Here is a 24,017-nt window from a genome sequence, read left to right as displayed (position 1 = left end):
TGACTTTTTCCCATGTGCTCACATAAAAGCAATTGGCTCATGCTTTAATTATCCATTTGAAACCACTTCAAGAGGCTATTTTAAAATAGAGCATTTTGAAATGGTTTTGCACTGGGTTTGTACAGCTTGTTATGAATTAGCCTGGAAATATTAGTGGGTACCGAGCCTAAGAAGTACAAAACCCATGCTGGATTGGAAAAAGTCATTGTCTCAGTGGTTTCCATGTTAAAAAATAGTGTTGATTTTATTCTGGGACTGCAGTAAGCACAGAGAGTATGCAGTATGATAAAACCTAGCATTTAAATGACTCACGTAGTGACATTATACTTTTAAACATGTCCGAATGGTGTGGACTTTTTAAAGCTACCCTCAGTTTTCATAAAAGCCCTACAGTGCAGGAGGCCATTCAGCCCATCGAGCCTTCACCGACACCAATCCCACCCACGTCCTATCCCCGTAATCTCACGAATCGAGGAACAGGCTTCTTCTTCAGCATTTTGCCTCTGGATTGCTGACATCCTGCACTGTCTGGTGAAGGCAAGGTGGACTGGAGAGATGATATGAGTGTGCTGCTGGACCGGCATTGAAATATGGTGCCCGGACCATCAAACCCGTCAGCTGAGGGTGGGCGGACGAATCAGCTGCCGACTCAGCAGGAGAATTGGAGAGAACTCGCCTGTGCATTATTAATGAGGTTCCAAGCACACAATCCGGCGCAGGATCCTGCTATTCCGGTCAGCGAGACAGACACTGAGGGTGCCATCTGCCACCGCACTTAGTCTCAAAATGGGAGAATTCTGCACCTTAACTCTGTTTCTCCCTGTCTCTACAGACCCTGCCTGCAGTCTCACCAGCATTTTCCGTTTTCATTTCAGGTCACCAGCATCAGCTTGAGTTAGAATCGTGGAATCATAGAGTCTCTACAGTGCAGAAGAGGCCATTTGGCCCATCAAGACTGCACCGACAGAGAATCTTACTCAAGCCATCTCCCCTGCCGTATCCCTACAGCCTCACACATTTACCATGGCCAATCCTCCTGACCTGCACACCTTCGGATTGTGAGAGGAAACCGGAGCACCTGGAGGAAACCCACGCAGACACGGGGCGAACGTGCAAACTCCACACAGAATTGCCTCCAATAGCTGTGTTGAATTAACAAATTAAAGTAGATGTTTACACAGTAAGATAAAGGCCCTATTTAGAGTGATGGCTTTCATGTAATAAAACATGAGTGAAAGATCACAGATTGGAACCTTTAGTTCAGGTGAACAAAGACACCAAAATACTGTTGGTGTCGCAGTGCCTGGTTCTTGAGTGTGTGGAAACTTTTCACTCGTGAAACTCTTCAAAATATCCCAATGTTAATTTATGGAATGGCCTCACTGCATGCCCAGTAAAACCTGCTGCTTCATAAATATTCTAATGGTACTGAGTTAATGGACTTACTGAAGAAAGTCCCTTCAAATTAAAGTTATGTGAAAATGAAAGTTAACTATTCAGAACAGAAAACAGTCTTCGAATTACAATCAGCAAGCACCCTCTTTCTGTCAAGATGGCAAAATTCAAATCCCACAAGATGACAGAACCTGACGTGTAAATCATGATAATCAAAGAGAAAACTCTTAATGGTTTTCCTTCAGGACCAAAGATTCTGACTGCTGCGGGGCAAATCAAATATGCTGGAAATTCTGTGTGAGTAGATAAAGTGCTGCTTTCTTTCAGCTAGTTATTCACTCCGTTGGGAGGACTCTACAGGTGGGACCCAGATACGGACCCCAGTTCTGACAGAGCATTGTTTTCTGGTGGAAATGGTGGTAGGGGCTTGATTTGAACAGGAGGAAACCTGAACTCAGCAGGGCCATTTGAACTCAATGCTGAGCTCAAACTGACCCCATTTTGGCGATTCCGAAGTCGTCCTTGATGTGGGGGTTCAGAATAAAAGTGTGTTTGTTTTTATAAGAGATTAACAACTTGAGGAGATTTACATGCTGTAAATGGGCTTTAAGAATGGGAGTTTTAGTGACATCTGTGTTAGATTGTTATTTTCAATCTCCATATGGCTCCTTAGGTCTGCCCACGGTGGACGCCAGGTGAATGGGAATTCACCCATTCCCATGGAGGGTATGAGAGGCAGGGGAGGTGGGTGGGGGATTGAGAGGTGTGAGGGTTACAGATCCTAACTAGTTCAAAAACAATAGTGGGGAATCTCCGAGGACCGAGACGTGTCTTCTAAGCAGCCTGCTTTGGCACTTGCCCCCGTGGCCGCTTATGGTCTACTTCAGGACCTGACTCTAGACTGTACCTGCTCCCCTGGGGTGGAAATTGCGTGCTCCTGAGTACAGTTAATTGAGGCGAGTCCGATGAGTTGTGATATTTCCTGACTTGAATTACCCACCCTGGTAGCCAAAACCCAGCCTTTTGCTTTTGATTTTTGTTTTAAGTTTTAAAGCTGTAAAAGTCTGTGTTCCACTCATTTCACAGTAATTGCACGGATCTGTAAACACTGAGGCCCACTTTTAAAAGAAGTCGGCTCGTTAACACCTTTGTTAAATAGGAAAGCTTCCCATTAGGGTGCCTTTTAAAAACAAGTCTCGCCCCCACAGCAATTTCGAAAGCAGCTTTGAAATCAGTTTTCTTTTGAATCCAACAAATTGCAAATAAATATACTTACGCTTATACGCTGTTCCAAAACACCTCAAAGTTCTTCATGAAATGAATTACTTTTTGATTATGAATTTGCTTTAGTTACTAACTTGTTAATCTGTGGAATTGTCTTCCCCTTCCCCGGCTACTCTAAAAGCTGCAATGGTCATCATTACAATTCAGTGCACCAATTCGGCTCTCTGCTGTTAGAGCGGCTCCAAGCTAATTTCCACAATCACGATAACAGCAAACTCATCACTTAAAAGAAAATATACATTTAAGCAAATCAACAAAACATGGATGGACGTAGACAAAAATATTCTATTCCTTCTCCTGAATAGTAATTCTAAACATTACGATTGATATCTGTGACCATCCAATTTTGGTTTCTTGAGCACCCCTGATTATAACTGAAATCTCACAACACCAGGTTGAAGTCCAGCAGGTTTATTTGGTAGCACAAGCCACAAGCTTTCGGAGCTCTGCTCCTTCATCAGGTGAGTGGCACTCACCTGATGAAGGAGCAGCGCTCCGAAAGCTTGTGGCTTGTGCTACCAAACAAACCTGTTGGGCTTTAACCTAGTGTTGTGAGACTTCTTACTGTGCTTACCCCAGTCCAACGCCGGCATCTCCACATTATAATTGCTCCACCATTGACAATTCTCCAGAATTAGCTCCCTAAAACTTCCAGCTTCTCTGACCTCTCTTTCCCTCCTCTAAGATGCTCCTCAAAACTTTCCTCTGCGACCGAGTTTTTGATCATCTGTCCTGATATCTCCTTGGCCAAGAATTTTAAGATGGCGGGATTCCTTTCCCGCATCCGAGGCATTAACGGCGATGATGCTAGCTACCCCGCAGCCATTTAATGTTAGAGGTTGCCAGCCACTCTCTAGTCGCAGCAGCACCAGAAGCTGGGACTACACGCAGTCTGAAAGTGTGTTAGGATCATTGAATCCTACAGTGCAGAAGGAGGCCATTTGGCCCATCGAGTCTGCACCGACCACAATCCCACCCAGGCCCTATTCCATAACCCCAAGTATTTACCCTGCTAATCCCCCTGACACTAAGGGGCAATTTAGCATGGCCAATCCAACTAACCTGCACATTTTTGGAGTGTGGGAGGAAACCGGAGCGCCCGGAGGAAACCCACGCAGACACGGGGAGAACGTGCAAACTCCACACAGGCAGTGACCCAAACTGAGAATCGAGCCTGGGTCCCTGGCACTGTGAGGCATCAGTGCTAACCACTGTGCGACTGTGCCGCCCAGAATCCAACTCCCGGGAGTCCAGCACCAGAGAAGTGTGGAATGTCTCAGGGCAGGGAGTGGAGGTGAGTCCTGGATAGTTAGGTAGGGGAGGGGGTGGAGATGTTGGTGGAGAGGCTTTTGGGGGGTGATTATGGGAGATGGGGGGGGTGGGGGGGAGAGAGAGATCTGTCAGTGACACCTGAAAAATGACCCACCCTAATATTAGGTCAAGTGCCTTTTAGACATTCTTTTGGAGCAGATTAGTTCCTAAAATTGGCCCATATTCGACCAGTTTATGCCCATTAAATGAAAACCACAGGGTTTCAGTTCTAGGCCCTTAATTCTTATCTTAAATCATTTTTTCCATTAAGCATCTTCTTAAAATTTCATTAAATTAACATCAAATCCAGATCCCCAGGACTGAGAAGCTGAGGTGCCGAATTAATATTATTGCATTGTGGGTTGAAGCATCCAGTGACCCAAAATGGGGATGTTTTCTGAACGCACATGCTCTTGGAACAAGCTCACTTGGGGAAATTGTTTGTGTATTTTCTCTGATATTCCATCCTGTAATTGGACATAATATCCTTTGGGAGTGAAGCTTTGCGACAGGATTGCACATTGAGAAAGTTGATGCTAAATACCGTAACTAAAATCTGAATTGAAAGCTTGCAGTCGGTAACAGAACAATATGGAAATCATCACCTGAAGGGTAGTACGGAGTTGTGTTTAACACTATTAAACCTAATTTGTAAATTGGTAGGAGATTTTGCTGTGATGCCACAGCCCATGATAAGCCCAATGAATTTCAATGCTAACCACAAGCAATGCAATTTAATTTACTGAAATTTGCATAAAAAACTCCCAGAGGCAGTAAAAGTGTCACCCTCTGAGTGATATCAAGACTCTTGCTGCAAATAATAATTGGAAAGAAGAGCAAAGGGTGTGAACAATGGGTTCAATTGAGTACAAGTCTCCCCTTGGTTTCCCCCTTCTACCTTTGCCACTCAATGCTAGTGCAGGATTGTGCTACAATCAGCGACCACAACGACATCTGATAACCACCTTCATATGTGGAATCTGTGGCAGGACCTGCCATACATGGATTGCTCTCTTCAGCTGACAGCAAACGTTCACCATGTGAAGCTGCCCCATCCCCGATAGATTTGTCCATCATCTTACAGCCCAGCAGTTGTTCCTGGATGCAGGGTGGTTGTCAGCAGGATATCCAAATGTCTGGATAGTTATTTCAATGTGCTCAGCTATGCCCAGACATGCACTATCCAGCAGAATCACTGAATAGCCATGAGGAAAGGCAACTCAGGATGAGCAAACCATTTGGCCCATCTTAATTCACCTATCCATAATCCTGCGTTGCTACATCGAACTGATCCGTAAACAATTTCAAGTTTTCGCTTACGTGACTTTATCTGGAAGTCCATTCCAAATCATAATTGTCGATCATAGATCATAGAATCCCCTAGTGAGGAAGGAGGCCATTCGGCCCATTGAGTCTGCACCAACCACAATCCCACCCAGGCCCTAAGCCATTACCCCATGCATTTACCCTAGCTAGTCCCCCTGACACTAAGGGGCAATTTAGCATGGCCAATTCACCTAACCTAATGCTGATCTTTGCTTTCCTTGAAGAGCCTCTGATAACAGTTCTAAAGTTATTGTTCACTTGTTCAATAATCACCATTTCATTTAAAGCAATATTCCAGATTAACTTTTTTTTTACACCTTTTACTGTCTTAATCCATGTGTCCTGCACAAACTGCAAAATCCAAATCCTTTTGACCTTTTCTCATAACTCAGATTCCTGAGATTATTCATTCATTTTCCTTCCTATGCGATATTGCAGACACAATGATCTGCAGTAAATTTCAATTTCTATTCTTTTGCCCAGTCACGTATTTTATTTCATCCCCTAATTTTTAGCCTGTCTCCATTAATTTCACTGCTCCCCCTAGTTCGATAACGTCTACAATTTGCATTTAGTTTCTGAATACAATTTATGGTAATGGTCCCAACAAAAGCCCTATAGTGTACTCCACTCGATAATTGCCGTCAATTGACATGACACGTCCAACCAGTATCCATTTATTTCAATGCTGCAGCCAATTTTAAAAAATTAATCTTGAATCATCACAACTTTGAGCTGGTAGCCTTTGTGTGAAACATTATCAAATGCCTTTCAGAAGTTGAAGTTCACCATGGTCCACTGGGTTACCACTGCAGTATCTCTCAAAGACAAGCGACCACCAAATGGGTTAATGAATGAATGGTTTGTTTAGGTAAGTATAAAGACTACCATACTCCACGACTCCTGACTCCTAGCTGGCAAGGAAAACCCATACTTAGCTCCAGGATTTGTGCACTCCGGCCCGTTTGGTCAAATGGGTCACATGGCCCTCTGAGTACTTGCCCCTTCAAGGGGCACGCTACCAAAACCAGTTTATTAAGAAACATCATTATTTAATGTGGAACTGAACTAAGATTAATAGATCAATAGTTATAGTTCTGTAGTTATTTGTATCTAATCAGTCATCTTTTAGAATTTGGGCACTACATAGATTCATAGAGATTTACAGCATAGAAACAGGCCCTTCGACTCAACTCGCCCATGCCACCCAGTTTTTACCATTAAGCCAGTCCCGATTACCCATGTTTGGCCCATATCCCTCTGTATCAATCTTATCCATGTAACCGTCTAAATGCTTTTTAAAAGACCAAATTGTACCCACCTCTACTACTGCCTCTGGCAGCTTGTTCCAGACACTCACCACCCTCTGTGTGAAAAAATTGCCCCTCTGGACCCTTTTGTATCTCTCCCCTCTCACCTTAAACCTATGCCCTCTAGTTTTAGACTACCCTTACTTTAGGAAAAGATGTTGACTATATCTATGCCCCTCATTATTTTATCGACCTCTATAAGATCGCCCCTAAGCCTCCTATGCTCCAGGGAAAAAAGTCCCAGTCTATCCAACCTATCCTTATAATCAAACCATCAAGTCCCGGTAGCATCCAAGTAAATCTTTTCTGCACTCTTTCTAGTTTAATAATATTCTTTCTATAATAGGGTGACCAGAACTGTACTCAGTATTCCAAGTGTGGCCTTACGAATGTCTTGTACAACTTCCCAACTCCTGTACATCAGCTTGTTTCCAATCTACCAAGTCAATAATTAGTCAAAGCGCCACAATTCTCCTTCTTAGTCCATGATGCTTATGATCTGATGAGAACAGCTACATGAACACATGAACCATTCTCCATTTCTTCCTTCTTCAACCTCTAAGGTTAATATCTGCACAAGCAATATTTCACACTGTATTCTGGGTAAGAGGCACTAACTCTAATCTCTCCTTGTCCCCTAACAAAATTATTTGCATGCAGACCCTTTGTCTATTTTAACAAGATCACCACCAGATTAAGGAAATAATATGCTGGCCCTGGAGAGGATGCTGGGGGATCTCATTGAAACTTATAGAATACTGAACGGCCTGGATAAAGTGGACGTGAGGGAAGATGTTTCCAGTGGTGGGAGGACCAAGGGCACAGTCTCAGAGTAAAGGGACGACCCTTTGCAACTGAGATGAGGAGGAATTTCTTCAGCTCGAGGGTGGTGAATCTGTGGATTTCATTTCCACAGAACGCTGTGGAGGCCAGGTCACTGAGTGTATTTAAAACAGAGATAGATAGATTCTTGATTGATAAGGGGATCAAAGCTTACGGGGAAAATGCAGGAGAATGGGGGTGAGAAACATGATGTGGAGATGTCAGCATTGGACTGGGGTAAACACAGTAAGAAGTCTCACAACACCAGATTAAAGTCCAACAGGTTTATTTGGTAGCAAAAGCCACTAGCTTTCGGAGCACTGCTCCTTCATCAGGTGAGTGGGATTTCAGTTCATAAACAGGGCATATAAAGACACAAACTCAATTTACAAAATAATGGTTGGAATGCGGGTCTTTACAGGTAATCAAGTCTTAAAGGTACAGACAATGTGAGTGGAGAGATCAAATCTCACTAACTGTCCCGCTGGAGACAATACACATCTCTTTAACCTGTGCTTAACCCTCTCTCCACTCACATTGTCTGTACCTTTAAGACTTGATTACCTGTAAAGACTCGCATTCCAGCCATTATTTTGTAAATTGAGTTTGTGTCTTTATATGCCCTGTTTGTGAACTGAAATCCCAGTCACCTGACGAAGGAACAGCGAGCGCTCCGAAAGCTAGTGGCTTTTGCTACCAAATAAACCTGTTGGACTTTAACCTGGTGTTGTGAGACTTCTTACTGTGAGAAACATATCAGCTATGATTGAATGGTAGAGCTGACTCGATGGGCCGAATGGCCTAATTCTGCTCTTATATCATAGAATAGAATCATAGAATCCCTACAGTACAGAAGGAGGCCATTCGACCCATCGAGTATGCACCGACCATGATCCCACTCAGGCCCTATTCCCGTAACCCCACATATTTACCCTGCTAATCCTCCTGATACTGGGGTCAATTTAGCATGGCCAATCAACCTAACCCGCACATCTTTGGACTGTGGGAGGAAACCGGAGCACCTGGAGGAAACCCACGCAGACACGAGGAGAATGTGCAAACTCCACAGAGACAGTGACCCGAGGCTGGAATTGAACCTGGGACCCTGGCGCTGTGAGGCAGCAGTGCTAACCACTGTGCTACCGTGCTGCCCCAAATCTTATGGAAGGTATAATTAATCTCCTCAGGGATTGTGTACATTTACAGAGAGGTATAATTCATGTCCTCACATTTTGGAAAATGGGACAGTCTAATATAACGGCAAATTCCACAAATGCGCCTCTACCAACTCACCAGAATAATCCCCTTCCACCCTCTGGGGTTGCCAGTTTTCGTTCCCTCTGCCAGATGACCTGGCCAAGATGAGTGAAAGCTACATTGTGAATAACGGATATGACCTTCATCCAGCTGAAAAACAGCACAAAAACATCACCAACAGGGTCTTGGAGGCCTTTGTCAGAACCTGACTGGCTGAGCCAACACGTTACTGTGGTCCAAGATAAATCTTATTTCATGTATCTGCAAATGCCCATTTGTTAGGGAAGTGATTTTACAAGTGAATAAAGTTACAGATTTCTAACATCCCTTTCAAATTAAGCTTCCACTCAGAATGACTAAGTTGGATAATCATTTCCCAATCTCTACCATCTGTGCATTCTCCATTAGCCAAAATCAACAAGCTCATTTTTAATGTTCTGCCTATGTACATTTTTTATTTAGATAGACATCCGCCTGAACACAAGCGTGGAAATAAAGCCCCAGCCCCCACAGCTCATCCTATCACTCAGGCTTTGGTCAGAAACCAGTTTGAAGAGTTTTCATCACTTTCCCACGTAAATCCATTGCCCCATATATTGATTCAGGAATCAATCCAATTTCCTTTCAGACGCCTCAACCGAACTATCATTCACTAGGTGGCAGTCTGTTCCAACTTCTAGTTTGGGTTATTTGATGCTGCAGATGGGCTGGAACTCAAATGTGGCTGCCACCCATGAATTCTCAGAGCTTTGAATCTCCAATCTTGGCCATGGTGCGCTGGAATCCTCCCAAGACAGCGAGCTCAATTCAGTTAGGGAGGGGGAGTTTATCCAGCATGTTCCGTTTTTAGCTCAATTCAGTGTTCAGTGGAAATGACCAGAAATCGAAATCTTTGCCTTAGAGCAGCAGTGTGTCAATATGGGTGCTCTAGTAACCTTCTAATCGCCCTATTTGCTTTCTGAAAAAGCATTGGATAAAATCATTGTAGGAATACTTCACTGTGCAAAACCTATCCTTTAGCATTGTTGCTAATGCAATTTTTAAAATTCACGTGTTCATTTTTCATACATCGTCTACATATCCGTCTGCCACTGGGGGCGGCACGGTGGCACAGTGGTTAGCACTGCTGCCTCACAGCTCCAGGGACCTGGGTTTGATTCCCGGCTTGGGTCACTGCCTGTGTGGAGTTTGCACGTTCTCCCCACGTCTGTGTGGGTTTTCTCCGGGGTGCTCCGGTTTCCTCCACAGTGTGGAGATGCCGGCGTTGGACTGGGTTTCCTCCCACGGTCCAAAGATGTGAAGGTTAGGTTGATTGGCCACGCTAAATTGTCCCTTAGTATCCCGGGATCTGTACGTTAGAGGGATTACCAGGGTAAATATGTGGGGTTTCGGGGAGCGGGCCTGGGAGGGATTGTTGTCGGTGCAGACTCGATGGGCTGAGTGGCCTCCTTCTGCACTGTAGGGATTCTATGATAGTGAATACATAAGAATGTAAGAAATAGGAAGAGAATTTGACCTCCTCCCCGGCACAAACATACAAGCGTGCTCCAACATTCAATAAGATCATGGCTGATCTGATTGTGGTTGCAACTCCACTTTCCTATTTGCTTCCATAACCCTTGACGCTCTTGTAGATCAAAATTTTTCAAACTCAGCCTTGAATATTTCAATGACCCAGCCTCCACTGCTCTCTGGAGTCGGGAATTCCAAAGATCAGAGGAGAAATTTCCCTTCCTCTCCATTTTAAATGGGAAATCCTTTATTCTGAAACTGTGTCCCTGAGTTCTAGATTCCCCCATGATTGGAACTTCCTCTTGGCAAGCGAGGAAAGGAGAGGAAGGTGATAGGAAACATCAGATTTGACCTCCTTTGCCTGTGAGACCCAAGGTCACTTGTAACATCCACAATACTGCTCCTGCTCAGAGTGACACTGAGAACAAACTTTTCAACCTCAGTATAATCCATGATATATTCATGAATAGAAAAGAACAAGGAAAAAAGAAAATTACAGCACAGGAACAGGCCCTTCGGCCCTCCAAGCCTGCACCGACCAAGCTACCCGACTTAACTAAAACCCCCGACCCTTCCTGGCACCATATCCCTCCATTCCCATTCTATTCATGCATTTGTCAAGATGCCCTTAAAAGTCACTATTGTATCTGCTTCCACTACCTCATCCGGCAGCGAGTTCCAGGCACCCACCATCCTCTGTGCAAAACACTTGCCTCGTACATCTCCTTTAAACCTTGCCCCTCGCACCTTAAACCTATGCCCCCTAGTAATTGACTCCTCCACCCTGGGAAAAAGCTTCTGACTATCCACTCTGTCCATGCCCCTCATAATCTTGTAGATAATAGTACTGTTCAAAATTTGAATTAAGAAATTCTGGAAATACAGAGCAGTTTGGTTAGCACCAAAACGGAAATACCTGCCCAGATTGTTCAGGCACGTTTGGGTGTCGGATAAATAAAGCTAATGTTGTTTTAATGATATTTAACACATGCAGGTGTATCATTATTTGACTTAATACTGATGTGGAGATGCCGGCATTGGACTGGGGTGGGCATAGTAAGAAGTCTCACAACACCAGGTTAGTGGACCACTCACCTGATGAAGGAGCAGCGCTCCGATAGCACATGATTCCAAATAAACATGTTGGACTTTAACCTGCTGTTGTGAAGCTTCTTACTGTGACTTAATACTGACAGATTTAATTTTGATCTAAGAAATTGGGTGAGTTCAGTAACAAGATCAAAAGCTTGCACCAAATGCTATTGTCAAGGATGGACAGGGGTGCGCACTCATTATTAAGTCAGTGTCTGGTGATAAAAGGGAAGGTTACCCTAATGTGGTCACAAGAGTGAAACTTAGTTTCTACAGTGCCTACAGTGAAACTTAGCTTCCTGTTTGGCTGAAATGGTGGTAAGGAAGCAAACCGACAATAGCCCACTGTGTGATACCTTGGGATAATCACATTCACTGAATTCCAGTGAAAGAATAATAACTTGGCAGTATTTTTTAATGGCCCATGTGTGGAAAAGCACGGGACACCAAAATCCTGATTATTTCACAATCCCAGTTCTGATTTTGAGGATATATAATATTCTCTATTTTGTAACATTATATCCCATGAAAATAAATATGCAATGCTACTGGAACAATGAGCTAGAATTTTGAAAGCAATGAAAACATCTTCATTATAGCTTTGGTGCATTTAGTTCAAAAACTGGATTAGCTTCCACCTGTGCATATTTAGAGAATATAATTACACAGGAGATGTTACCAAATACCTCCTCCACCCTCTCCCACAATAGATAAAGGCAAAATACTGCGGATGCTGGAATCTGAAGCAAAAATTGAAAATGCTGGAAAGTCTCAGCAAGTCAGACAGCATCTGTGGAGAGAGAATAGAGCCAATGCTTTGAGTCGGGATGACCTTTGTCAGAGCTGAGAGCAAAGAAAATCAGACAAAATTTATACTGTGAGAGTGGCGGGGAGGGTGGGAGCTATAATTGGACAAAGAAAACGTAAGTATTGATGATGAACGTTGAGAAAGGTGCTAAAAGTGTCCACTAAGTGATCGGAATGTGAGTTCCCACAATAGGTTAGTTTACATTAGAACAGTATGATTTCCTGCAAAATATGACTATCAGGACTGACTATGAATTATGAGTATTGTAGAATTACATTTAACGAGAAATAGTATGCTCATTTAAAAAAAAATTCAACTTGGATATTAGACGCCAGCTCATAAATCTGTATGCTACAACCTATAATTCAAAATCAGTCACATCAAAATAGATAGGCTGAAAATATGAGCACTTAAGAACAAATGTTATTTATTTATCAAAGCAAATTACTGCGAATACCAGAATCTGAAACAAAAACAGAAAATGCTGGAAAATCTCAGCAGGTCTGACAGCATCAGTGGAGAGAGAATAGAGCCAATGTTTCGAGTCTGGATGACCCTTCGTCAGAGTGCTGATGAAGGGTCATCCAGACTTGAAGCGTTGGCTCCATTCTCTCTCCGCAGATGCCGTCAGACCTGCTGAAATTTTCCAGCATTTTCTGCTTCTCTTATTTATCGATGTTTATTAAAGTTCTACTACTGGAGCACCCTTGGATTGGAAATGTCCTAAATGTCAAGGATATTGCAATTGTATTGCGGCATCTCAGAATGGAACATGTTGTATCGAGAAAAGTTGAATCTTATTGCACTTTCTGTAATATCCAATTTGAAATGTTTTGAAATAGACCTTCACAAATTTTATGAATAAAGTATCTTTTTGGGAACCAAATGAATCAATAATGAATAATGAATCAATTTCCAGGCAATTAGAAAAAGGCTAATTTAGAATTTGCCAACATGGCATCTATTTTTTGATTTATTGTAGAACTATCAAAATGGAATGCATGAAATATATCTGGACAAAATTTGTGTTTGCCATTACCTCCTTTGTACAACTTCCCAGCTCCACATGTAAATTTCCATGATTGAATGAGTACGCTCAGTGTCTGTGTTATGCTTATGCCAAAATAAATTAAAGTCAAAACAATTTGAAGTCAACATCAAGTTGGCATTTCAGTAAGGCAATATTGGAAATTTTGCATTTTTACCTCCCTTCTAAAAATCCAAATGTTTCACCAACCAGCAGAATTAATGCTTTAATAGCAAATTAGAAACTACATTAGCTTCAGATTCACAAAGTAGGCTGTACTGGGCTTCAGATGTCACTTTTTTTAAAAACAGAAAGCAACTTAGAAGTCATTTAATTCTAATTAATAATTGTACTTTATTATCATGGTAATTTCCAGGCTGTGCAGGGTGAGGTAACGGAAGGAAGATTGACTTGCTCTCAAGGGGACTTGCATTACATGGCGTACCATGGCAGTGTTGTCCAAAATATTGTCAAGGCATAGGGGGTTGAAACGTATCAGTCGTGATTGAATGGCGGAGCAGACGCGATGGGCCAAATGGCCTAATTCTGCTCCTGTATCTTATGGTCTTACGGTGTTATAAAACTGCACCCGTGTCAGGGTCAAATCTGACTGTCTTGATTATTAATTTTACACCTTTACTAAAGCCACCACCCTTATGGAAAATGCTGACACTTATTTTCAAACACTCTGCGCCAACGGCAGAGTGGAGCTCCTGAGCCACAGCAGGTAATGCTTTAAACAGAGCGAACCACCACAACACAAATCACTGTCTCACCAGCCAGCAGGCTGCTACCACCAATGCAACAATGCAAACTAAATATTTATGCATCAAATCATTGATCAAATCATTTTGTATTGATTGTCTAATTATACCACTATAATTGTTCTTTTTTATCTCCAAAAGGTTTTAATAAGGTTTATGCATAAAAAAGTCATGACAGTCTTTAATCTAACCCATTTGGTTTACTTCACACACCCTTGAGTGCTCAGAAACATCATACTCCCTTGTGCTGAACGGAGTTTGGTAAAAGGGAACAAACAGAGGTAATTTTACTAGAGGTACAATAATTGCTCAATTGTGGAAGCGCTATGGTCATTTCCAACGTTGCATATTTTGATAATATTTTTAGATGCAAGTTGCACTGTGAGTATATGGATAAACCATCATATGTCATACTTTGATCTAGAGAAACCCAAGATGAGAAGCCAAGGTTCATAATGCAACACCCCACCAAGGTTGGAAATTACAAGAGAAGTGTTTGTAAATCAGGAAGCAGTGAGTCGGTGATGCTAAACTTGGGTTTTAAAAACCGGAAGATTGCAGCAAGAATGAAAAACAGTGGGGAATACTGAGTTCCACTGCTGTGAGGTCTTGGGGGAAGAAAGTTTTGAACAGGAGCCTGTGCAGTAAGTTTTAATTTCAGCCACAGTGTGGATGCACAGAGCGCAGAAATGTCTGCATAATAACTTCATGATAGACATTGTCCCAATACAAATTGACTGCCGGTTCTAGACAGGTGCAGTTAGTAGACCCTATCAAAATGTAATCCTTTCCTGTTCAGACCTTTCATTTAGTTTCCCAAGTTTCGTACTTCTCCTTTCTTGAGATTGCCAATTCTTGCTGAGGAGAGGACAGCCCAGTGATACCTCATACAAGTGGCCATTCTTCATGTGATAACATAGACACTGGCATATTTGGAAAGAAGTCACTCCCTAGATCACTACTCCAAGTGTTAAGGGGGAGTAACTCTTGAAGTCATCACCATGAATATTATCAAAGTTTCTTAGCATTCACAAATCGCTCCCCTTCTGCTTACGTTCCTTAACTTTGTCATCTGAACATACATTGAGTTATCACCTTGCAATTTTCTATGTATATTTTACTATCAATTCCCACACATCTACAAGGACCTTTGTGCCTCTAATGAAACTGCTGAAGTAAACAGAAAGTGATAAATTACTGAAAAGACTGATTGATGATGTTAATATAATATTTTGATATTCTGGGCACGATGTAGACCTCCCAATGAACTGACTAATACTGAATCAAGCAGAGCTTATTGAAACAATCCATTTTGATATACCTTTTAGAAGTATTCACATCACAACTATCACCTGGAGACAAATTGGGAGGCAGCCCACCACTGTTTGGAAATGACTGGGCCTTCACTGTCACTAACCAGATACTGTACATATTTTTGCCAACAGCTCCGCTTTGTATCGCCCCATCAACAGAGATCTCTGGTGTGGTTTAGCATCACTTGATCTGTGGGATAACCTTAGCAGCAATTAGTGGTGAGGCCGAATGAGTCATCTCACTTTCAAGCTACCCACACTGTGGAACCCATAATTTCGAAAACAGAGAGAGACCAAGAATGGGCCCACTCTCTATTTCAGTTTTGGAACTCTTAATACTCTTATCAAAAAAAATCTAAACTCTAACCACTCCATATTTGCCTGGTTTTCAGCTAATACCTCTTTGAGCAAGATTGCAGACTATACATTGTGCTGCCCGTCAGGGTGAGAAGTAGACTTATTCCAACCTTCCCTCTTCTCTGCTTTTAATGAGTTCTCTCTCTTCTCTTTTTTTTGCACTGGCCTCGCCACAATCTACACTTTTCCTTTCCACGCTTTCACATAGGAAATGTCTTCTTGGCAGAAGAAATGTCTTCTTGGAACAATAGAAGAGATACATCTCTACTGCATCTCTAATCTCTCATGTTTGCTCTTTCTCAGCTTGAATGCTTTGAGATGAAAGCACGTACCCACAGTTTTAGGTGAGAAAGAAAATATAGAGTAACATTACCCACATCTCTCCAAAAAAAAGAGACAGTTTTAGAAACAGACCAGTGAATTTTTTTTGTCGTCTTAATCTGTGTCAATTCTCTTGTGACTACAGCATGCCATTCCATGTTCTTTATTTTATTATATTCAGCGCACTGATACCTTGCTCATAGACAACATTCAGCATCTTAAAATGGAAAAACAAGTTCGCAGTTAAGTCCCCCAAAAACAGACCATTCTATGGGTCAAGAAAAATCACAACCATCTTCCTGGGTGCACTAGCCTTTGGTTTCTTCCTGCAGATTGAGGGCTTTTTGATTGCTTTTGTGGATTTGTGCCACTATTTGTGCTACCAAAATATCATCAAATGAAAGCAGTGATGTGGGTAAGAAATATGGACAACTTGCACTTATATCGCGCCCATTATGATCTCTAGACGCTGCACAACATTTTATAGCCAATTAAGTAATTTTGAAGTATAGTCACTATTGAAAGGTCGGAAATATGGCATCCAATTTACCTGGCCCTACATACAGAAACATGTCCATGACCAGATATGATGTGGAGATGCCGGCGTTGGACTGGGGTAAACACAGTAAGAAGTTTAACAACACCAGGTTAAAGTCCAACAGGTTTATTTGGTAGCAAAAGCCACACAAGCTTTCGAGGCTCTGAGCCCCTTCTTCAGGTGAGTGGGAATTCTGTTCACAAACAGAACTTATAAAGACACAGACTCAATTTACATGAATAATGGTTGGAATGCGAATACTTACAACTAATCCAGTCTTTAAGAAACAAAACAATGGGAGTGGAGAGAGCATCAAGACAGGCTAAAAAGATGTGTATTAGTTGTAAGTATTCGCATTCCAACCATTATTCATGTAAATTGAGTCTGTGTCTTTATAAGTTCTGTTTGTGAACAGAATTCCCACTCACCTGAAGAAGGGGCTCAGAGCCTCGAAAGCTTGTGTGGCTTTTGCTACCAAATAAACCTGTTGGACTTTAACCTGGTGTTGTTAAACTTCTTACTGTGTCATGACCAGATAATCAGTTTTTGTTGATGGTTGAGGGATCAATATTGGCAGGACATGATGGAGGGGGTATCTCCGCTGCTCTTCTTTATATCCATCTCAGAGAGGGCAGGCAAGATCACAATTCAATGATCTTGAATCCTGAAAGTGGCACCAGCAACAGGAAGTTGCATGGAAGTGTCAAGCTGGATCATATGCTCAAGTCTCTGGAGTGGGAATTGAATCCATAAGCTTTTCATACAAGAATGAGATTGCTACCAATCAAATCATAGCTACACTCTAATCTTGTCAACAATTACATATTAATCAGCCAAATGGGACTGACAGTACAAATACTTTTAAGAAACAATATTATCATATTAGTTAGATAGCAGGGAGACTAAATTCTGGAACAAACCGCACTGAAAAGTGTGCAAGAGCTGATATATTTGATCATTTAGCACGTTTGGTCAGAGTTTATTGCATGAGGGTCTTACTTTGCTCAGTGTACAGAATAGGTCCTTTGGAAAAGGGAAGATAAAGCAAACTAGTTTGGAAAGTAACACGGGAATATAAAAAAACCTCAGCTGCAAACAATAATGTGGACCTGCAACACTCCTTAATAATTTGCATTGCTGAATCTCAATTACTGAAAAGGGTGGAGGTGAAATTGGTCTTGAATAGTGGCAGAACACACGTGATAATGAATTGACAGTTCATTGAAACCAATGGAAAAGAAAATTGGGTTTGCTATAAAGCAGCTGGCCAAATCACTGCCGCTCAAGACAATTTCACCCCCAGTAAGTCTCTCCTTCACACAGACAACCTTTCTGATTCCAGTTAGTGTTTTGCAGCATTTGATAGTTGGCAAAAAACCCAAAACATTGTCTTAACTCTCACCTTTTCCCAACATGAAGGCAATTTAAATCAATCGGATTGAATATTGAATACTGTCCCAGGCAGTGCAATATAGTCCAAACAAGTTTTACGTGCAAGTTTGAATGGATACATGAATCACAGATATGGAACAAGGAAAGGGCATTCAAATAATCAAGTCAAATCCCTTTCCATACTATTTACAATTTGCCCCAGTGCAAACTCTGTCCACAAAGATCTTCTGGTTCTTAAGCGTATTGGGAATGGCTAGTAAATATAATTCTGTGGTAAGAAGTGAAAAGGGCATAATGGGTTTGCTGAGAAGGTGGAAGGGGAAGTAAAGATCAATTGATAGAGCCTGACTTGGTGCTACGATTCTTTTGATTACACTTATGAGACACAACCAAATTGGCAGTTTCTATATTATTGTCCACTGCATGACAGTTCATATGTACACATAAATGGGATAGTTTATTAACTTGTCCATAAAATGAACTCAACAGGAAAACATCCTGGGGAATGGGATAATTGATACGCTCCACAGAAGATTTAATTGAAGAGTAACAATGCCATCACTGTCTTTACAATGATTATTCATAGAGAAAGAAGCAACCAAAAAATACAAATTCTGAAAGCTACATTCTACATTTCTCATGGTTGCTATTGCAACATGAATTGTCTCGCAAACAAACTGGGCACAAATTGATAAGAGTGGACGAGTGTCTTCACCATAATGTTCAGAGCTGTGGCCATGTCACCACTCATGCCGGAAAGAGAACCATTAAACCTCGCCTCCCCCTGCCCCGTTTCATACTTTGCCAAAAGACAGTTAGTAACATCGGGGTCAACCAGTCACCAGACATCTTCAGCACACTCACGGTTTGTCTTCCAAAGACCCAGATGGCCAAGCAGTGTCTGCTGCTTGATTGTTACAGCAGTATATAGCGATCCTCTCAGCCATGAAGGGAGCCAAGGACTGTGAGAAATGGTGATGCACAACCCACCAGACAATGCTCAGAAGGAACATGTAATAATGAAGCCTTGCTGCCAGAGTATATGATCACCTTAGAGATTGCAGAATAAATTGTACCCTCAAGACTACAAATTAGCTATCTATTAACCTATATTCAATCTATTATTCTACTGTTAAAATCAACCTGAAGGAGCAGCCTGGAATTTATTAAGAACATTACTGAGATGTGGGACCATTACTATTTTAGATCAACCCAAACACCCAATTGTTTTATGGAATGTCAATGGTTAAACATGCACATGTCAACTTCTAGCTTTGGTTCACTGATAGCACTCTTGTTAGAAAGCCATGGGTTTAACTAACCCCACTTGACTCAAACAAGTAGGCTAGCCTTTTGGGTTAGATGCAAATCAGAGTCGCTGCTTGCCTCATCAGTTGGATATAAAAAAATGAATGTCATCACACAAGGAATTGGAGGGAGATTCTCTTGTAACTTGGCCAATTAACATACCCTTAAATTGACTCGATACTTGATTGCTGTTTGGGGGAAACATGTTGTGCCCAAATTAGATCTGTTACACTGCAATAATGTCTACTCTTCAAAACTGTTTCATTGGCGGTAAAGTGTTCTGGGATGTCCTCCCATCATGAAAGGTGCGATATAAATCCAAGTTATTTCTTCGTAAGGAGGGGTGGCACAGTGGTTGGCAGTGCTGCCTCATAGCACTGGGGACCCAGGTTCAATTCCAGCTTCGGGTCACTGTCTGTGTGGAGTTTGCACATTCTCCCCGTATCTGCGTGGGTTTCCTCTGGGTGCTCCAGTTTCCTCCCACAGTCCAGAGATATGAGGGTTAGGTTGATTGGCCATGCTAAATTGACCCTAGTGTGCTAAATTGACCCTAGTGACGTCAGGGGGATTAGCAGGGTAACTATGTGGGGTTACGGGAATAGGGCCTGGGTGGGATTGTTGTCGGTGCAGACTCAATGGGCCAAATGGCCTCCTTCTGCACTGTAGGGATTCTATGATTCTGTGATTCTATGAGGGAGCCTCACTATCAGATCTCCATTAAGAAAGGCTCATACTTTGAAGACACACTTCAATGAGGGGTCTTTAATGCCAGGCTCTCCCCTGGCCAATTCTGAGGGAGAATTGGCCATGCTAAATTCTCCCTCAGTGTACCCGAACAGGTACCGGAGTGTGGCGACTAGGGGGTTTTCACAGTAACTTAATTGCAGTGTTAATGTAAGCTTACTTGTGACACTAAATAAATAAACCCTAAAAAATTCTCTACCAACCAATCCAAATGGACACTTCAACCCAACAAAAAGATAGTTAATGTTAATTACAATTGATTCTTAAGATGGGCTTCAAATGACAAGATAGAACCAATGACCCTTTTGCTGATTCCCGATTTCTTGTGTCGAGGATTCTCACTGTGATATTACACAGATATGAAGAAAATTTGCACCTTAAAATGGAACCTTCCTGTGCATTTGCAAAAGTCTACACATTATGGTGCTTTTACTAACGGATGCGCCACTCAAAATGAAACCTCGCGTCAAAAACCCGGGGAAAGTTTCCATTCAACCTGGTGGTTTGGCAAAAAAAAACCTGTGCAATTACCAGACTGGAAATGCCTTATTACAAAATTAACTCAAGAGAAGAATTAACATATCCCTTCTGAAACTGCTTTTGATCTTCCCTGGGCTGTCTGCTTCAGTTCGCCCGCTGGCTCTTACATCTCGCTTCTGCACATGAACTGCACTATAATGCTTTCCCTTTTAAAGAGTGACGAGATTCCCATTGCCTCTGCAAAGATATATTGTCAGAAAGGAAAAAAAGAACCAAAAACATTTCCATCTTCTGGGAAATCCCACTCATTTCAAAAATCCCACATAGTGTCGTTAGATTTTAAAAAGCAAGTTTCAATTTTTACAGAAGGAATAAGCTCTTATGGAAATCATATGGAATCATAGAATCCTACATTGCAGAAGGAGGCCATTCGGCCCATCGAGTCGGCGCCAACCACAATCCCACCCAGGCCCTATTCCCGTAACCCCACACATTTACCCCGCTAATCCCCCCCGACACTAGGGTCAATTTTAGCATGGCCAGTCAACCTAACCCGCACACATCTTTGGACTGCCGGAGGAAACTGCAGCACCCCCACGCAGACATGGGGAGAAAGTGCAAACTCCACACAGACAGTGATCAAGGCCGGAATTGAATCTGGGTCCCTGGCGCTGTGAAGCAGCAGTGCTAACCACTGTGCCACTGTGCTGCAATTGTGTGGTGGATATACAGTCACACAGAATGCAGTCTATGTGCTGTGAGGTGTGAGCATAAACTGTACACTCAGGTATTGCATATCTCATCACTCCACCATAAAGAATGACTTCCATTTATACAGCAAATTTCATCACCTCAAGACTTCCCAAATTGCTTTACAATCAATTAGATACTTTGGAAGTGCAGTCACTGTACATCCAATAAGAACACAGCAAAGATGAGGCCCCAGAATGAAAATGAATGGAATTCAGCACGTTGAGAGATTGGTGGCTGCAACCTGTTCCCGCAACATCCACTCAAAACATGCTCCCAGTTAAAACCCTCCCTGTGTGGACTGAATGGTGCAGTATGTTGGTACACTATCGTCAAATCTCAGGGACATCTGAACCTATCCCACAAAGATAGGCTAAAAGACAACTCTCTCCGCTGTCCAATGTGTCTGATCTGCTACTAATTAGCAATCTCACTCCGAGGAGAGGAAAGGAAGATTGCATTCCCGTAACATGATTCGTGGCCTCAGGACGTCCCAAATTATTTGCAGCCAATGAAGCACTTTTGAAATATAGACATTGTCATAATGCTGGAAACATGGCAGTCAATTTGTACGTGGTTAACTCCCACGAACAGCAATGAGGTAAATGAGCAAACAATTTGTGGGATACTGAGGAAAACTTCCCCGTTCTTCGAAAGAGTGTTGTGGGATAATTAATGATCATCTGTGCAACACTCCGTCAGTATTGTAGTTAGTATCAGACTGATATTGGGGGAAGTTGTTTTCTAAGGATATATTTGCATTGGAGGTGATACAGTGAAGGTTCACCAGTTTGGTGACTGGAATGAGGGGGCTGTCCTGTGATGAGAGGCTGAGTAAATTGGGTTTATATTCTCTGGAGTTTAGGCGAGTGACAGGCGATCTCATTCAAGCCCACAAAATTCTGAAGGGGCTTCACAGGGTGGACGCTGAGAGATTGTGGGGGAATTGTGAGAGATTGTGACGCTGGTGGGGGGAATTTAAAACACGGGAACACAGTCTTAGGATAAGGGCTCAATCATTAGGACTGAGATGAGAAGGAATTATTTCTTTATGCGCAGGTGAGCTCAATTGGCCATGATAGAATTACCCCTTGGGTGTCCAAAGATGTGCAAGTTAGGTGGATTGGCCATGGTGAACGTGCGGGATGGGGTGGAGGGGAGGGCCTGGGTGGGATGATCTTTTGAGGAGTCGGTGAAGACTCGATGGGCCAGATGGCTTCTTTCTGTACCGGAGAGATTCTATGGCTCTAAAGGATTGTGAATCTTTGGTATTCTCCACCCCAATGGATGCTCCATTGTTGAGTGCATTTAAGGCTGGGATGGACAGAGTTTTGTTCTCTCAGGGGATTAAGGGATATGGAGAGCAGGCAAGAAAATGGAGTTGAAGCCCAAGATCAGCCATGACTGTACTGATTGGCGGAGCAGGCTCGATATGGTTTACTCCTGCTCCTGTTCCTTGTGTGCCTTTGTTACTGCGTGCAGCTTATTACAGCAGGAGCAGCAGGGTCTCTTTACAGTAAACTTTCCTCTAGAGCTGGCAGGGCTCAGTGATGACACTGGGCACCGGAGAAAGGAAAATACTTTGTTCCGCCGTGCTGATATTTAGTACTTTAATGAGCACAAATGTTCACAGGTTTTAAAGCATGATATGGCAAGTATGAAAGATTTAAATGAGCAAATATTACTAGAGTAAATTGCAGTATATTCAAATAACAAATGGCATCTCTTCAAAGGATTAGCTTTTAGGAAAGAACAGATACCCATGATGAAAGCTTTTCAACAGATCACAGCCTTGTGATCAACCTCTCACCAGGTGTCTGATATTTTATATTTAATCTGTACATCTGATTAACTCTTGGTCACAGCACGAATGTTTATTCATTCTGTCAGTGTGCAATCAGCAACTTCACTGATCACCCGACTGATAGACATTGAATAGACATAGAATCCCGAGGTTGCAGAAGGAGGCCATTTGGCCCATCAGGTCTGCACCGACTCTCTGCAAGAGCATCTTACCCAGGCTCACCCCCTATCCCCGTAACACTGTGCGTATACCATAGCTAATCTTTGGACACTAAAGGCCAATTTAGCATGGCCAATCCACCTAACCAGTACATATTTGGAGTGTGAGAGGAAGCCGGAGCACCCGGAGGAAACCCACGCAGACACGGGGAGAATGTGCAAACTCCACACAGACAGTCACCCAAGGCCAGAATAGAGCCCGGGTCTCTGGCACTGTGAGGCAGCAGTGTTAACCACTGTGCCACCGTGCCGCCCTTCAGATGTTTCACATTTGAAGGAGGTGAAGAAAGTAGCAACTTATATTTATGATGACGCATGATGGAAGGGTCAATGTTTCATTGGTCTAAAGTCCAGCAGCAGTTGGAGAGAGTGGAGATGGGCAGCTGGCCGATAGGGCACTGGAAGAATTCAGCCCACAGGTGAGGGTTTCAGTCACAGAAAGGCTGAGATAGAGACAGATGACAGATGGGAAACAGTATTTGTGAGGGAGGGGATAACGGGTTGGAAACTCAGGGTCAAGCAGACGACAAGATTGCAAAGAGTTCTGTCAGCCAGTGAGAGTGATTGAATACATGGCAAGTTAGTGTCAGTGACCAAAGATGATTCTTCCATCCCACTGCGCTGCTTTTGTAGTGCAGTGGACTGGGAGACTCAAACGCAGGCCGTTTCGTGGGCTCCCCGCTGGGCGCCACGGCCTCTGCATGTCGCTGGCAGCTAGATTTCCAGCGCCGTCAGCTCCGTGCCAAGAAATCTGCACAGAGCTGCATAATTTATACAAATATTCATTTGCATACAATTTCAATATAATTAGTAGGCCCGGGACTGAAATCTCCAGGCCCGCTGGTATCTCCCCTCCCCCCACCCAAACCCCTCCCCGCCAGGAT

General features: G+C 42.7%; 1 protein-coding gene across 4 annotated transcripts in view; it reads right to left on the bottom strand.

Annotated features, from left to right (window-relative positions):
- Window positions 1–24,017, bottom strand: part of tcf7 (transcription factor 7) — a 218,694-nt gene that overhangs the window by 73,538 nt on the left and 121,139 nt on the right. For 3 of the 4 annotated variants that reach the window (XM_078230842.1, XM_078230839.1, XM_078230840.1), the window contains exon 4: window positions 8,742–8,855. The exons of the other annotated variant lie outside the window; for it this stretch is intronic. In XM_078230842.1, coding sequence (XP_078086968.1) covers window positions 8,742–8,855 — 114 coding nt within the window. The remainder of the gene's footprint in view (window positions 1–8,741; window positions 8,856–24,017) is intronic. 4 annotated transcript variants of the gene reach the window in all.

Source organism: Mustelus asterias, chromosome 16 (genome assembly GCF_964213995.1).
Source record: "Mustelus asterias chromosome 16, sMusAst1.hap1.1, whole genome shotgun sequence".
Lineage (NCBI taxonomy): Eukaryota > Metazoa > Chordata > Chondrichthyes > Carcharhiniformes > Triakidae > Mustelus > Mustelus asterias.
This window is presented reverse-complemented; position numbering and strand designations above follow the sequence as displayed.